Source organism: Notothenia rossii, assembly GCF_949606895.1.
Source record: "Notothenia rossii genome assembly, contig: scaffold_569, whole genome shotgun sequence".
Lineage (NCBI taxonomy): Eukaryota > Metazoa > Chordata > Actinopteri > Perciformes > Nototheniidae > Notothenia > Notothenia rossii.
In genome coordinates this window covers 1-17901 of record NW_027640134.1, presented here as the reverse complement: position 1 = coordinate 17901, position 17901 = coordinate 1, and the positions used below count along the sequence as shown (strand labels likewise).

The 17901-nt window shown below is 44.4% G+C and overlaps 1 protein-coding gene across 2 annotated transcripts; it reads right to left on the bottom strand.

Moving 5' to 3' along the window:
* Positions 1 to 1644: 1644 nt before the first annotated feature.
* Positions 1645 to 15651, bottom strand: LOC307027049 (nonsense-mediated mRNA decay factor SMG7-like). Of its 2 annotated transcripts, none has more exons than XM_079695236.1 (13): positions 15534 to 15651; positions 14383 to 14414; positions 13077 to 13194; positions 12573 to 12705; positions 11966 to 12134; positions 7884 to 7955; positions 7396 to 7546; positions 6570 to 6705; positions 4616 to 4775; positions 3307 to 3466; positions 2257 to 2327; positions 2034 to 2094; positions 1645 to 1793 (listed from the first exon to the last, which is right to left on the bottom strand). In XM_079695236.1, the coding sequence occupies exons 1-13, from the start codon at positions 15557 to 15559 to the stop codon at positions 1670 to 1672; spliced, it is 1413 nt and encodes a 470-aa protein (XP_079551362.1). In that variant the 5' UTR covers positions 15560 to 15651; the 3' UTR covers positions 1645 to 1669. The 2 variants fall into 2 exon arrangements, with proteins under 2 accessions (XP_079551362.1, XP_079551363.1); XM_079695237.1 differs by lacking the exon at positions 15534 to 15651 and adding an exon at positions 14955 to 15130.
* Positions 15652 to 17901: the final 2250 nt, after the last annotated feature.

Below are 17901 nucleotides of genomic sequence, written 5' to 3'. Positions count from 1 at the left end.
ATATGTTTTTATATCAGAGACCCCTGACATATCAGAGACCCCTGACATATCAGAGATCAGAGACCCCTGACATATCTGAGACCCCTGACATATCAGAGACCCCTGACATATCAGAGACCCCTGACATATCAAAACAGAGACATGTTTTTATATCAGAGACCCCTGACATATCAGAGACCCCTGACATATCAAAGACCCCTGACATATCAGAGACCCCTGACATATCAGAGACCCCTGACATATCAAAGACCCCTGACATATCAGAGCCCCCTGACATATCAAAACAGAGACATGTTTTTATATCTGAGACCCCTGACATATCAAAACAGAGACATGTTTTTATATCTGAGACCCCTGACATATGCCTACAAAGAGTGTGTGCAAAAAGAGCTGAGCATGAACCTGGCTCACAGTATTAAAGAAGAACCAGATGTTGTTCACATGGTGTGCATTAAAGTAATGAATAATGTTGTAGGGGTGTCGAGGGGGGGAACTGCTAACCCAAAGGCCATTGAGGGAAACATGTGGATTTGGAGCTTAGAAATAAATAACTCTGTCTGATAAGAAAAACTCACGAATGACATGGAAAACAATTCACTTTTTTAATATCATCATATAGGCCTGTTTTAATAATTAGTGTTTGGTATGTTTTCCATCTACCACTTCTCCCATTACCAAATCCAAAATAAAATTGTAAAATTCTATTAATATGTAACAAATATATTCCATTTCAGAAGAAACATCCTTCAAGGGTCCAACTCTGCACATACATCATTCAGCAGTGCACTGTGAGTGTGTGTGTGTGTGTGTGTGTGTGTGAGAGTGTGTGTGTGTGTGTGTGTGTGTGTGTGTGTGTGTGTGTGTGTGTGTGTGTGTGTGTGTGTGTGTGTGTGTGTGTGTGTGTGTGTGTGTGTGTGTGTGTGTGTGTGTGTGTGTGTGTGTGTGTGTGTGTGTGTGTGTGTGTGTGTGTGTGTGTGTGTGTGTGTGTGTGTGTGTGTGTGTGTGTGTGTGTGTGTGTGTGTGTGTGTGTGTGTGTGTGTGTGTGTGTGTGTGTGTGTGTGTGTGTGTGTGTGTGTGTGTGTGTGTATGTGTGTGTGTGTGTGTGTGTGTGTGTGTGTGTGTGTGAGTCTGTGTGTGTGTGTGTGTGTGTTTAACCTGATTGATCCGATTCCTGCCGTCTTGTCTGCACACTTGTCAAAGCATGGTTTTTACTAACCGGTATCAGTATGTAGTTACTCCGGCATCATTTTGAAACGTGTATTACAATTAAGTCACGGTAAAATAGGTTAATTTTGTCTTAGTTGATTTCCACCACAGTATTTACATGGATATAAGCCCCGCCCCCTCTCCAGCGCGTCCTGTTTGAATGACAGGAGTAAACACAGCTGACTGCCGCGGTGAAACTGCAGCGGTTAGAGCGATGAGAATGTTCGCATCGCGTCCGTTGTGAACGCAGCATAATGCAGTTCAGAAAACACTGTTCTGACGCTTTTAAAGCAACTTTGAGATATTAACAGTGTGAGGGGCACACAGGCCATGGTGGCCAATTATTTGTGGGGCACAACGGCCAGACCGAGGGGCTACGACGGCCATGGCCGCCGGGAAAATCCCACCCGGCCTGGTTATATATATTGATTGTTTATCAGTGTGTGAATAAAGAGGGTCTCTCTCACCCCGGCTGGTTGTCAGCGACCCACTTCCCGAGGCTGATGAGCCTCTGGTGGCGGGTCTGCAGCGGCAGCCCGTCCCGGTCCACCAGGATTCCTTGATGTCCTTTAGTGAAGTCCAGGGACCTGAAGCAGCAGCACACATTAACACCCAGGTCACACACACACACACACACACACACACACACACACACACACACACACACACACACACACACACACACACACACACACACACACACACACACACACACACACACACACACACACACACACACACACACACACACACACACACACACACACACACACACACACACACACACACACACACACACACACACACACACTTGTTGAGTGTATTACCTGAGAGCGGGACGCAGAGCCAGGAAACCCTGCAGCTCAAACTCCTCCGGTAGGGGCGTCACTGTGGAGGAAACAAACACACCTTTAGCACCAACACATCATTATGCACCGTCGCGCTGTGGTTGGTTTTCTGTGTGAGCGTCCTTGGGTTTATGTAAATATACATTTGTTATTAATATATTTAATCAAAGTTTAAGACAGTTTAAAGGCGTGTGTGTGGTACCTGAGTGGCAGGTCACGTCGTCCTCTTTGGGCTGGAAACTGTTGAGGATGGAGACGAGCCAGGGCCAGATACTGAGAGAGAGGAAGAGGAGTTAAACTTCCTGTTCGGAGGGGAAGAAGCACAGCCGGACAAACGCACAGCGTGTTTCCTGACGGACACACACAGCGTGTTTCCTGACGGACACACACAGCGTGTTTCCTGACAGACACACACAGCGTGTTTCCTGACGGACACACACAGCGTGTTTCCTGACGGACACACACAGCGTGACTCCAGAGGGACACACACAGCGTGTTTCCTGACGGACACACACAGCGTGAGTCCTGACGGGACACACACAGCGTGACTCCAGAGGGACACACACAGCGTGTTTCCTGACGGACACACACAGCGTGTTTCCTGACGGACACACACAGCGTGTTTCCTGACGGACACACATAGCGTGTTTCCTGACGGACACACACACAGCGTGAGTCCTGACGGACACACACAGCGTGTTTCCTGACGGACACACACAGCGTGAGTCCTGACGGGACACACACAGCGTGAGTCCTGACAGACACACACAGCGTGTTTCCTGACGGACACACACAGCGTGTTTCCTGACGGACACACATAGCGTGTTTCCTGACGGACACACATAGCGTGTTTCCTGACGGACACACACAGCGTGTTTCCTGACGGACACACACAGCGTGTTTCCTGACGGACACACACAGCGTGAGTCCTGACGGGACACACACAGCGTGAGTCCTGACAGACACACACAGCGTGTTTCCTGACGGACACACACAGCGTGTTTCCTGACGGACACACACAGCGTGTTTCCTGACGGACACACACAGCGTGAGTCCTGACGGACACACATAGCGTGTTTCCTGACGGACACACATAGCGTGTTTCCTGACGGACACACACAGCGTGACGCTCCGAGGAAAAGACGTCACATCGCTCTTAAAACACAGTTTCTCGCTTCCTCTCTCTTCGCAGGGTTTCCTTGCGTCTCAGACCTACTCCCCACAGAGAGGGGGTGATTAAACAGAAACTCACTGCGTCCTCTGGTCGACGGCGGCCTCGTGGAAGACGCTGGGTCTCAGCCTGAGCCAATCAAGAGACACTTTGATGGCGGGAAGAGGACACTCGCCCATTATCTCCTCCCCACGACTCTTGTTGAGCAGAGCTCGGCTGCACATGACGCCCAGGAAGGACACTGAGGAGGACAGGAAGACAGGCAGGAAGTCAGACAGGAAGTCAGACAGGAAGACAGACAGGAAGACAGACAGGAAGACCGACAGGAAGTCAGACATGAAGACAGACAGGAAGTCAGGCAGGAAGACAGACAGGAAGACAGAAAGGTAGACAGACAGGAAGACCGACAGGAAGACCGACAGGAAGACAGACATGAAGACAGACAGGCAGAAAGTCAGACAGGAAGTCAGACAGGAAGTCAGACATGAAGTCAGACAGGAAGACAGACAGGAAGACAGACAGGAAGTCAGACAGGTGAGAATCAGTCATTATATAACATATAATAAGTACCCTGTATCAAGATTGATGCAAAACAAGTGAAATTTGACCTTTGAAAAAACCCCACTTCTGGGGTCATTTCATATCTCTGGCCCCCCTCGGTCGATTTTGATGATTGACAGCTCTTTTTAACCGTTAGAGCCAATAGAATCTAGGGGAAGTTCCTAAAATCCATCTAAACATTACCCATTGGTGAATGAGTGCTGCGTAGCCAGAATGCCCAAAACAGGAAGCTGTCATACACTCTGGTAGCTATCGTAGCAGCTTGATATGAAAAGTCCGTTATTGACATAAATATGAAGATGAATTATCAGGAATCATTTCAAAGTGACACAGACACATTGAATGAACCTTCAGCAGCGTTTTTATCGTTTTGATGCCATTGAAGACGACTTTTGATCAGAAACAGCAAAATGTGAGACAATGTCCCGTGTTAGCTCCGTAAAGCTACGTGGTGTGATGTCTGGGTTAGCTTCTCATGCCGCGAGTTCTGATTGCTCAGTGATGATACTTATATGTCTGGAATCTGTGGGATCTCAGCTTGATAATCCATATCTTGTTTGTACAGATCCGATAAGTAATAAGGGTATTTTACCGTGAGTTCTGTGCTAAGTGTGTGAGCATTTTTTCGCTCAGGGCTAATTCAGAGCCTTTGTTATTACCCTTATGCTTCGTTTAGCTAAAAATGGTTCATATCGTCAGTTAGCTGAGTTTCTTCCCGTTAAGTGGGTATGACACATTCATAGTTTATTAAATGTTAAGAAGCCCTGTGTGTGTGTGTGTGTGTGTGTGTGTGTGTGTGTGTGTGTGTGTGTGCGTGTGTGTGTCTCACTGAAGAGCCCCAGCAGTTGGAACCAGCTGATTGGCTGCTCGCTGCAGCTCGGCTCCCCTCCTTCAGACGGCAGCTCTCTGAGGTGATGGAGCTCGAACAGGTTGATGACCGTGATGTGGACCAGCTGCTGGGAGCTGAAGGCCTTCTGCAGGATGAGCTTCTACACACACACACACACACACACACACACACACACACACACACACACACACACACACACACACACACACACACACACACACACACACACACACACACACACACACACACACACACACACACACACACACACACACACACACACACACACACACACACACACACACACACACACACACACACACACACACACACACACACACACACCAACAACTTGATTAATCCTGCAAGGGGCCATTGGTTGTGAGCAGCTGATGTCATGTACACGGGCAGGAAGAAGGAGAAAGACCCGTGTCCACATAGTGTCTTTTAGAACTGCTTTCTGCAGCTAATAAATCAACAAAGAACCCGAATATGTCCAAAAACCTATAACCGCTTTATAATTTCTGAAGTAAAAAGCTAATGTTGGGCTATAAAGGAACTACAGCACGGTCACATGACTTCACGTCACCACCGCTAAGCTAAAGGTGGCTAATGTTGGGCTATAAAGGAACTACAGCACGGTCACATGACTTCAAGTCACCACCGCTAAGCTAAAGGAGGCTAATGTTGGGCTATAAAGAAACTACAGCACGGTCACCACCGCTAAGCTAAAGGAGGCTAATGTTGGGCTATAGAGGAACTACAGCACGGTCACATGACTTCACGTCACCACCGCTAAGCTAAAGGTGGCTAATGTTGGGCTATAAAGGAACTACAGCACGGTCACATGACTTCAAGTCACCACCGCTAAGCTAAAGGAGGCTAATGTTGGGCTATAGAGGAACTACAGCACGGTCACATGACTTCACGTCACCACCGCTAAGCTAAAGGTGGCTAATGTTGGGCTATAAAGGAACTACAGCACGGTCACATGACTTCACGTCACCACCGCTAAGCTAAAGGTGGCTAATGTTGGGCTATAAGGAACTACAGCACGGTCACATGACTTCACGTCACCACCGCTAAGCTAAAGGTGGCTAATGTTGGGCTATAAGGAACTACAGCACGGTCACATGACTTCACGTCACCACCGCTAAGCTAAAGGTGGCTAATGTTGGGCTATAAGGAACTACAGCACGGTCACATGACTTCACGTCACCACCGCTAAGCTAAAGGTGGCTAATGTTGGGCTATAAGGAACTACAGCACGGTCACATGACTTCACGTCACCACCGCTAAGCTAAAGGTGGCTAATGTTGGGCTATAAAGGAACTACAGCACGGTCACATGACTTCTCGTCACCACCGCTAAGCTAAAGGAGGCTAATGTTGGGCTATAAAGGAACTACAGCACGGTCACATGACTTCACCACCGCTAAGCTAAAGGTGGCTAATGTTGGGCTATAAAGGAACTACAGCACGGTCACATGACTTCACGTCACCACCGCTAAGCTAAAGGTGGCTAATGTTGGGCTATAAAGGAACTACAGCACGGTCACATGACTTCACGTCACCACCGCTAAGCTAAAGGAGGCTAATGTTGGGCTATAAAGGAACTACAGCACGGTCACATGACTTCACGTCACCACCGCTAAGCTAAAGGAGGCTAATGTTGAGCTATAAAGGAACTACAGCACGGTCACATGACTTCACATCACCACCGCTAAGCTAAAGGAGGCTAATGTTGAGCTATAAAGGAACTACAGCACGGTCACATGACTTCACGTCACCACCGCTAAGCTAAAGGAGGCTAATGTTGAGCTATAAAGGAACTACAGCACGGTCACATGACTTCACGTCACCACCGCTAAGCTAAAGGAGGCTAATGTTGGGCTATAAAGGAACTACAGCACGGTCACATGGCGTGGTCCCACCTGAAACTGCTCCTCCAGTTTCTCCCTCAGAGCGTCCAGTTTCTCCAGACTCTTGCTCAGGTAGACGTGGCCGTGGAACTTGATGAAGGCTCTGATGAAATCTGAGACGCTCCACTTGGTTTTCACTTCATCTCGGCTGCAGGAACACAGAAACATCACAGTTTACCTCAAAACGTTCCTGAGGAGCGCTACATCAGCTTCTAAAGAGGACATATCTGTCACCTCTCCAGAGCCTTGGACAGAGCCTTCTGCAGGTTAGTTGTGTGTGTGTGTGTGTGTGTGTGTGTGTGTGTGTGTGTGTGTGTGTGTGTGTGTGTGTCACCTCTCCAGAGCCTTGGACAGAGCCTTCTGCAGGTTAGTTGTGTATGTGTGTGTGTGTGTGTGTGTGTGTGTGTGTGTGTGTGTGTGTGTGTGTGTGTGTGTGTGTGTGTGTGTGTGTGTGTGTGTGTGTGTGTGTGTCACCTCTCCAGAGCCTTGGACAGAGCCTTCTGCAGGTTAGTTGTGTGTGTGTGTGTGTGTGTGTGTGTGTGTGTGTGTGTGTGTGTGTGTGTGTGTGTGTGTGTGTGTGTGTGTGTCACCTCTCCAGAGCCTTGGACAGAGCCTTCTGCAGGTTAGTGTGTGTGTGTGTGTGTGTGTGTGTGTGTGTGTGTGTGTGTGTGTGTGTGTGTGTGTGTGTGTGTGTGTGTGTGTGTGTGTGTCACCTCTCCAGAGCCTTGGACAGAGCCTTCTGCAGGTTAGTGTGTGTGTGTGTGTGTGTGTGTGTGTGTGTGTGTGTGTGTGTGTGTGTGTGTGTGTGTGTGTGTGTGTGTGTGTGTGTGTGTGTCACCTCTCCAGAGCCTTGGACAGAGCCTTCTGCAGGTTAGTAGAAGCTGCAGGGAAGGGGAACTTGACGGCGATGCTGCGGCAGTAATAGAAGATGGTGGTCAGGTGGTCTCCTTTAGACGAGGCCAGGATGGCAAGCTGGTTGTACGGCTGACCTGCGGGTCATTCAACACATAACACTCAACACATGAGGTTTCATGTACCTCCATCCACTGGCACGCCAACATATTTGATTCCATTCTATTTCAATGCAAATATTGTTATATTTTACTATATGTTTTAATGTTATTATACTTTTCTTAAAATAGTTCTTCATCTGTGTTTTTAATTTGTTGTGTGTTTGTTTATGTCTGCACCACAACACCAAGTCAGACTCATCGTACGTGTCAACCTACCTGGTGATAAACCTGTTCTCATTCTGAATATAGCCTTTAGCCTAGCTTAGCACAGTGGCTGGAAGCGGATGGACACTGCTAGCGTCAGTGAACTCACCGTTAGACGGGACCAGCTGAGCGGCGTGTCTGTAGTACGACTCCGCCTGACTCGTCTGGTTACGGTACCGCGCTGAAACACACAAACACGCAACATGATGAGCAACACACACACACACACACACACACACACACACACACACACACACACACACACACACACACACACACACACACACACACACACACACACACACACACACACACACACACACACACACACACACACACACACACACACACACACACACACACACACACACACACACACACACACACAAAATGTTTATTTGAATATTTATATTTTTTGTTAACATGTTTTTTTATTTATTAAAGGTTATTCAATTATCCAAAAAAAGGTCATATATTTTCTCCTTTATTTTTTACAACTTAATTCCTCTTAGGGCAGTGTTTCTAAAAGTGTGGTCCGTGGGCGCCCCCTAGTGGTCCGTGAGTATATTGGTAAAATGTCACATTTGAAACTCATTTAATTAAGTTTTCCGCAATCTCGTGGGAATATCTCCGCTACTATCTGCTACCGCTGCTTCTACTACTACGTATGAAAAGGTTAGAGAAACACCGTCTCAGGGTATTCTGTAAATAATTTATTTGTAAATACTTTATTTTTCACAATTATAATATCTCCTTTTTTATTTGTAATTATTCAATTATAAAAAATATGTATGCATCGTTTGACACTAAAGCAGATTCCTTCTAGTCAATAGACCTGATTCTGCCTCATGTTAGTTTATCGTAACGCTCCAACGCTTCAGGCCTTGCTCCGTGTCAGTTAGGTGTCTCCGGGTGGAGTAAAGCCCCGATGGTGTTCTTTAATACATGTACATTTCATATTTATATCCAATCTAATATGTAATATTCAATAACTCACATACTGATGTGTATATAATATCCTAGGGCTGCTCGGTTATGGCAAAAATCATAATCTCGATTATTTGGGTCAATAATTGTAAATGCGATTATTCATTGACTTTGAAAACATCCATTTATTGGAGAAACATGTTTTGAACAGTTGATTGAACTTTAAGTATAATTCAACTGAAAAACCCCAACAAAAAATAAATAATACAAAAATAATCGTTTTATTTCGATTACGTTGTTTTCGTAATCGTTGCAAGCCATAATCGCCATCGCGATTCAAATACGATGAATTGATCAGACCTATAATATCCTGCTTTATATTTTGTCACTGTACATTTGTAATTCCACATGTATATTTTCTACTTCTTTGATTCCTATTTTATTGCTGTTGACCTTTTTAAATGTTTATTTCTATTCTTTTAATTGTGCCGTGTCTTTTGATGCTGCTGCAACACAAACATGTCCCGACTTGGGAACAATAAGGTCTTATCCTTAACGCAGGTGTTCTCACCGGTGTGATGTGGAGTGACCTTCAAAAGCCCTTTACATTTGATAAGCAGGTCAGCTCCGTATTCAAGACCTACTTTTTTAAAATACGACTACTGGCCCAGAGTCAAGACCAAGTTGTTTTTATCTTTTGAAGACCTGGAAAGGGTTATTAACGCCTTGGTTACCTCGAGACTGGATTACTGCAGCGCTCTGTATGTGGGTACGGAGCAGGCCTCAATCAGACGCCTGCAGCTAGAGCAAAACGCAGCTGCACGTCTTCTGACTGGCCACAGAAAGCGTCACCACATCACCCCCTCTCTGACCTCACTGCACTGGCTTCCAGTTCGGTTCAGAACTGATTTTAAAATCCTTTTATTAGTTTTTAAAGCCCTAAATGGGCTGGCTCCGGTCTATGGAGCTGAACTCCTCCAGCGCTGCACCCCAGAGCCTTAAGGTCTGCTGACCAGCTGCTGCTGGTAGTGCCCCAGACCAGGCTCTAAACCTGAGCCTTCAGCTGGCCCCAGGCTCTGGAACACTCTGCCCCTCCATGTGAGGTCGGCCCAGACCCTGGGTTTTTTTAAATCTACTCTAAAGACTCACTTCTTCTCTCTGGCCTTCCAGTCCGAGCGGAGCACGACTCCTGACTCTTCCCTGTGTGTGGTTTTTATATATCTGTTGTAACTTGTTGTCTTCTGTGTGCTATTGTAGTAAAGTGTTTTTATTGCATGTACAGCACTTTGGCTAAATGTGAAACTTGATGTGATGTCTCCCAGGGGCACGAGGCGGGTGTAGGAGCAGGAGCTCTTACGGTATTCTTTAAATTATTTGCATATCCTTTATTTTTAACAATAATAATCTCTTTTTTTAATTATTGATTCCTTTTTAATTATTTAATTGTAAAAATTAAAAAAACATAATTGTTGTATACTTGTTTATGTGCGCATCGTTTGACACTAAAGCAGATTCCTTCTGGTCAATAGACCTGACTCTGCCTCATGTTAGTTTATCGTAACGCTCCAACACTTCAGGCCTTGCTCCGTGTCAGTTAGGTGTCTCCAGGTGGAGTAAAGCCCCGATGGTGTTCTTTAATACATGTACATTTCATATTTATATACAATCTAATATTCAATAACTCACATACTGATGTGTATATAATATCCTAGGGCAGCTCGGTTATAGCAAAAATCATAATCTCGATTATTTGGGTCAATAATTGTAAATGCGATTATTCATTGACTTTGAAAACATCCATTTATTGGAGAAACATGTTTTGAACAGTTGATTGAACTTTAAGTATAATTCAACTGAAAAACCAAAAATAATAATAATAATACAAAAATAATCGTTTTATTTCGATTACATTGTTTTCGTAATCGTTGCAAGCCATAATCGTAATCGCGATTCAAATACGATTAATTGATCAGACCTATAATATCCTGCTTTATATTTTGTCACTGTACATTTGTAATTCCACATGTATATTTTCTACTTCTTTGATTCCTATTTTATTGCTGTTGACCTTTTTAAATGTTTATTTCTAGTCTTTTAATTGTGCCGTGTCTTTTGATGCTGCTGCAACACAAACATGTCCCGACTTGGGAACAATAAGGTCTTCTCGTTAACGCGGGTGTTCTCACCGGTGTGATGTGGAGTGACCTTCAAAAGCCCTTTACATTTGATAAGCAGGTCAGCTCCGTATTCAAGACCTACTTTTTTAAAATACGACTACTGGCCCAGAGTCAAGACCAAGTTGTTTTTATCTTTTGAAGACCTGGAAAGGGTTATTAGTGCCTTGGTTACCTCGAGACTGGATTACTGCAGCGCTCTGTATGTGGGTAAGGAGCAGGCCTCAATCAGACGCCTGCAGCTAGTGCAGAACGCAGCAGCACGTCTTCTGACTAGCCACAGAAAGCGTGACCACATCACCCCCTCTCTGGCCTCACTGCACGGGCTTCCAGTTCGGTTCAGAACTGATTTTAAAATCATTTTATTAGTTTTTAAAGCCCTAAATGGGCTGGCTCCGGTCTATGGAGCTGAACTCCTCCAGCGCTGCACCCCAGAGCCTTAAGGTCTGCTGACCAGCTGCTGCTGGTAGTGCCCCAGACCAGGCTCTAAACCCGAGCCTTCAGCTGGCCCCAGGCTCTGGAACACTCTGCCCCTCCATGTGAGGTCGGCCCAGACCCTAGGGGTTTTTAAATCTACTCTAAAGACTCACTTCTTCTCTCTGGCCTTCCAGTCCGAGCGGAGCACGACTCCTGACTCTTCCCTGTGTGTGGTTTTTATATATCTGTTGTAACTTGTTGTCTTCTGTGTGCTATTGTAGTAAAGTGTTTTTATTGCATGTACAGCACTTTGGCTAAATGTGAAACTTGATGGGATGTCTCCCAGGGGCACGAGGCGGGTGTAGGAGCAGGAGCTCTTACGGTATTCTTTAAATTATTTGCATATCCTTTATTTTTAACAATAATAATCTCTTTTTTTAATTATTGATTCCTTTTTAATTATTTAATTGTAAAAATTAAAAAAACATAATTGTTGTATACTTGTTTATGTGCGCATCGTTTGACACTAAAGCAGATTCCTTCTGGTCAATAGACCTGACTCTGCCTCATGTTAGTTTATCGTAACGCTCCAACACACAGGAGGTGTCAGTAGGGCGTCTGAGGGTGAAGCAAAGCCCTGATGGTGTTCTCTAAGAACCTGAATTGCTCTCACCGATGTCTCCCAGGTGCACGAGGCAGTGCTGGCAGATGTAGGAGCAGGAGCTGGGCTGCGGGGTGACGATGCTGCTGCCGCTCTGCTTGTTGCTGATGATGCCGAGCTGAGAGGACTTCACACGAGACGGCAGGTCCACGTTAAACACCGTGCACAGCTCCTGCAGCAACTGGAGAGAGAGAGAGGGGGAGATTTCATACAGAGAGGTGCAGCATGAGTCCTCAACATGAGTCCACGCTAAACACCGTATATAGAGAAGTGTTTCTCAAAGTGAGTGACTCACCTGTGTGTGTATGTGTGTGTGTGTGTGTGTGTGTGTGTGTGTGTGTGTGTGTGTGTGTGTGTGTCTCACCTGTGTGTGTGTGTGTGTGTGTGTGTGTCTCACCTGTGTGTGTGTGTGTGTGTGTCACCTGTGTCTCACCTCAATGAGTGAGTGTGTGTGTCTCACCTGTGTGTGTGTGTGTGTGTGTGTGTGTGTGTGTGTGTGTGTGTGTGTGTGTCACCTGTGTGTGTGTGTGTGTGTCACCTGTGTCTCACCTCAATGAGTGAGTGTGTGTGTCTCACCTGTGTGTGTGTGTGTGTGTGTGTGTGTGTGTGTGTGTCTCACCTGAGTGTAGAAGCCGCTGGCTGCCTCCAGGAACAGAGACAGGTTGGCCTGCACCTCGCTGCGGTTCGGGTTGGCTCGGTTCTTGGCCTGACTCTGCAGCGTGGTGATCTGGTTCTTAAAGGCATGATTCCACCTGCGCGCACACACACACACACACACACACACACACACACACACACACACACACACACACACACACACACACACACACACACACACACACACACACACACACACACACACACACACACACACACACACACACACACACACACACACACACACACACACACACACACACACACACACACACACACAATGAAGACTGAGCTAAACTAACAATAAGAGTGTGCCCTCCATACATGTTCATCCTCTCGACACCTTCGATGCAAAAATGTACACGCACAAAGAAGCTGCTATTAAATAATCATACATCAATATTTTTTTGATAAAGATGACGGGTGTTAAAAAAGCTTTGAATTGAATTATAAAGGAAGCACTCACAGGTCCTGCTCCACCTTCTTGTCCAGAGCGTACTCCAGGTCGGTCACCAGCATCTTCTGGTACAGGTCCTGCAGCGCCTGGCGCGACGTCCACACCTCGGCCGCGCCCAGCTTCAAATCTAACGCACCCCGAGGAAACAGAGGGTCTTTATTTCTCTTATGCACATTGCCTCGTTAGTTTATTATGCTGCTGCAACACAAAGAATTCACAAATTGGGATCAATAAAGTTCTAATCTATCAATCTGTCTATCTATCCATCTACCTATCAGAGGGGGTCAGCTGAGCAACAAAACAAACGCTTCCAGAGCATCAGGATCAGGGGAAATGTGCACTTGTTTACAGCAAGGAAAGAGCCCACGATAGCTTAATATGAATGAAGAAGCATGCATGCAAAAATAAATAAAAATGTACACAATTTACCAAATACACATGCATTTGTTTTGCACAATTTAAAAGTACATAACAGATAATATATGATCAACAGAGCAGGAGGAGGACGCAGGATCGAACTGGGATTATTTGGAGCCTCCAACTCCACACGTATCACTATATAAACACAAATGAAAAATAAATAAAAGGAGCCTGTGTGTGTGTGAATGGAAAAGGAAGAAGCCGTTTCAAAACAGTAAACAAACTGTCTTTCTGAAGCATTTTAAAGAGGACAGTATTTGTTATGAAGTGCTGAGGAATATCCCCGTTTGCATGCAAGTATTTTATAACTAAAAACACGTATTTAATAAATGTTAATGTCATCTGAAGCCTCTGAAATAAAGCAATAGATGAGATGTGTGATATCATTTCCCACTGAAGGTTCTTGTGACTGCCTGATGTGTTGCTTTTTAAAATCAATCAATACCTCACGATCAATCAGAAAGCTCCTGACTTCTGATTGGTCAGTTCCTGATTCAAATCTCTAATGCTTGTTTTGGAACGACGGCTTGTGTTTAGAAAGGTTAGACTTTTTGGTGAGATAAAACGCTTGTGGTAGGAAAAAGCTTTGGACATTGGACTGTGCTCTGCTGGATGTGGTAATATGAACGTTTCCGCTTATACCACATTGTAATTGCGATCACAATTTTTGTCTTCCCACGATTAAGTAATGCCTTCACGAAGCTCAGTGAGTGTTTCCTTTCTCTTGTGCTATTACCATTCATATAAACCCATAAAGTGACCCAATGTGTGTCCTACTAGTTTTCAAATATAACTTCTCCTATAATGAATATAATGACCTGATAATGAGCAGAATACATGTAGAAAGAACCAGAGATGGCAGCAGGTAAAAAAAAAAACATGTTGTGAAACTTACCTGTCATGTCCGCCTTCAGGGCCTCTGCCTGTCTGCTCGGATGTAAACAGAGAGGAGGTTAGACAGGCACACACACACACACACACACACACACACACACACACACACACACACACACACAGTATGTGACAACGCACAGGTGACTAACCGAGCAACCAGATAAACCTGACAAACAGCCACCATTTACATCCACTCTTTAAATAATTAAACATCTTATATCTTCTTATCATTCATCACATGTTTCACAGTGTTGACATCGGGCTCGGGCTAATCCCTGGATCCAAAATGCGACGAAATAAAAACAAACAGCATCAACACAGCTAGCTTATCAGATCCTCCACGTTTAAAAGCACGTTTACGACACGTACACACACCGCTAAATACGCTTAAAACGGTGTTAACTCACCTATAAATGACATGTAATGTCACAGCATCAGCTAACCTAAAGCTATCATACGCAGAAAGACAAGCTAAAGCTAACAACACACTCTCCCTCCGAAGCGGCAAAAGTGTCTTTATATCAACAAAAACAGCAGATAGCAGACATTTAGTGTGAATAAAACGCCACCCACTTGTATGAACATGACATGTATTTGATTAGAGGTTAGAAGAGGGATGGCGGGCTGCAGCATCGATTGTTTGTTGATATCTGAAGCTAGCTCATGGGTGTATAAAGAGAGAGAGGCGGAGCATGAAGACAATAATAGAGCGACTGGAGGTACAGAAAGTACCCGTATGTGGTCCCACTGAGCATGCGCAGTTGAATTTTCCCCACCTATCTCCCGCTCTCTGTCAGTCAGACGAATGCAGTTAAATGAAAAGAAGCAATTTTTTTAATATATTCATAAAACAGAATATTAATTTAAAATAGATGTCTCTCTTCCAATGTAAGTCAATGGTGGGGGGGAGTCTATTTGGGGCCAGAATGACGTCACGGCTGTAGTACCACCGTTTGGCTGCTACGGATATTCCAAATATGGGCTTCACCGGCCGGCGCACTTCCTGAGGGTTTGAGCTAAAGCTAGGTTAGCCGTTAGCTTTAGCGTTAGCAGCAGAACAAAACAATCCGGGATCAAAGGTCTAGTTCCGACCGCACCGGGACCGGCAGGAGGACCGGAGGAGAACCGGAAGAGGACCAGAGGAGAACTTACCGTAGATACTGGGCGCAGAGGTTCATCCTGCCGGATCTCCGGTCCTTCAGACAACAACTGGTCCCGAAGCTAACGCTGCTCCCGGCGCCATCTTGTTCCTGTCTGACTGACCCACACAGACGAGGAGGGAGGGGGGTTCAGGAGGGGGGGCGCGGGGGGGGGGGGATAGATGTTAATTTTAATAGGAGGGTTAGTTGTTTTTGTATAGAAGAGGATTAGGGCAATATGAGAAAAACATGTTTGGGGTGTGAACAAAGGTTTAAAAAAAAATGTAGTTCTGATTTTTAATTCATTCTTTAATTAATGTAATCGTTTATTTACCAGGGACAATGCACACTAATGACCACTTAAAACATTCACATGTCAAGCCATGTATCTCAGGAATTTTATTTTCCGAATCCTGACTTCTTAGATATGTTATTGACTGATTATTAAACATCTGACTTTTTATTTAAAAAATCTGAGATTTCTGACTTTTTTCTTCTGCTTTTTTAAAGATTTCTGACATTTTTGCAGAATATTAACCTTTTCAGAATTTATAATTTTTCTGAGAATTTTTGACTTTTTCTTAAGATTCCTGACATTTTAGCAGAAATATTCTGTAAAAAAAATGTTTTTCTTCAAATTCAGTTTTTTTCTTCGGTTTTTGGATTGAATTTCAGAAAAAAGTCAGAATTCACAGACTTTTTCTCAAATTTCAGATTATTTTTCTCAGAATTCTGACTTTTTTCTCAGATTTGTGACCTTTTTATCAGAATCTTTGTCTTTTTTTTAATATTGACTTTTCTCAGAATTCAGATTTTTCTTCTTCTTCTGTATAACCACAAAGTCGTTGCGCGACGTGGGGAGGTCTGGTGCTATTTCCTAACTTAACTGAAAACACCTGAACTTTGAAACAACATCCATAACATTCATCTGGCTGCTACTTAGAAATTATTGATCTAATATATCATATTCCAATCACTTGTATATAGACTCTTATTGCACTATTTCACTTTTTTTTACTAGATTTTCATTGTCATAACCATATAATAATAATAATAATAATAATAGATTTATTTTGTTAGCGCTATTCCAGGTGCTCAAAGACGCTTTACAGATATAGTGATAACAAAAGAACAACAAATAAATATATAGTTCAAGTTAAAGTCAAATAATACAAAAACAATCACACATTAAAAGCCAGATTGAAGAGGTGAGTTTTTGTGAGTTTTTATGGCCAATAAAAGTCTTGAACCTTGAACCTTGAATTCAGACTTTTTCAGAAAAATGTGTTCTGACTTTTATCTCAGAGTAAATATTTATTTTTGGAATTGTTTATTTTGTATTCAAATGTATCTCCACACACAAATGTTTCCTCTTACAATTATTTGAATCAAGGTCCAGTTTCATTAATTTACATCAATCAATTGTGGCATCAATTTGCATTCCACGTTAGTGTGTGTGTGTGTGTGTGTGTGTGTGTGTGTGTGTTTTCTACTTTTCTTAGTTTGCATATAATACTTTAATGTCCCCTATGGTATTTATGGGCTTAAACACTTAGCTACTAAAACAGCACAATATAAAAGATGAAATATGTCTTATCCATGTGTCTGTGCGTGTGTGTGTGTGTGTGTGTGTGTGTGTGTCTCTTTAACACTGCTTCCTGCCGCAGACACACCACCCTCCCCCCCTCTCTCTCTCTCTCTCTCTCTCTCTCTCTGTCTCTCTCTCTCTCTCTCTCGCTCTCTCTCTCTGTCTGTCTCTCTCTCTCTCTGTCTCTCTCTCTCTCTCTCTCTCTCTCTCTCTCTCTCTCTCTCTCTCTCTCTCTCTCTAACCAACGAAACCTCGGGAACACCGAGAGCGGGACCGGGACCGGGACTTTACCGGGACACACGGGAACTCACACCAGAGGAAGAGAAGAAGAAGAAGACGAAGAGACAAAATGACAGAAAATAACAAAACCCACGTCATCCTGCTGTCCTGCGGCAGCTTCAACCCCATCACCAAGGGACACATCCATATGTTCGGTGCGGTGAGCATCTGTGCGTGTGTGTGTGTGTGTGTGTGTGTGTGTGTGTGTGTGTGTGTGTGTGTGTGTGTGTGTGTGTGTGTTTGTGTGTGTTTATACATCACCAGAAACAATAATAGGAGGGGGGGTTTATTCAAGATGTCCATTACCTAAAACCTCCGTACAATTATCTACATTTCAATCAAATCCACGAGGAAATTAAGGAGTTGTGTCGGAGCTGTCCAGCGACATGGTGCTGAAATGGGCGAGGGCTCCTCACAACGGGATAATGTAACCACAACAAACAGAGAACAGGATAAAAACATGCTAACATTATAATGTAATCCGGTTTATATCAATGTGAAGCTGCTTTAAGGA

Excerpts from the sequence above, each read along its gene's own strand:
- LOC307027049 (XM_079695236.1), bottom strand. The coding sequence starts at position 15,559 with ATGAACCTCTGCGCCCAGTATCTACG. Across the intron at positions 6,706-7,395 it reads CTGTCCAAGGCTCTGGAGAG|CCGAGATGAAGTGAAAACCA; the intron begins GTGACACACACA and ends GTGTTCCTGCAG. Across the intron at positions 2,328-3,306 it reads GCCGTCGACCAGAGGACGCA|TATCTGGCCCTGGCTCGTCT; the intron begins GTGAGTTTCTGT and ends CCTCTCTCTCAG.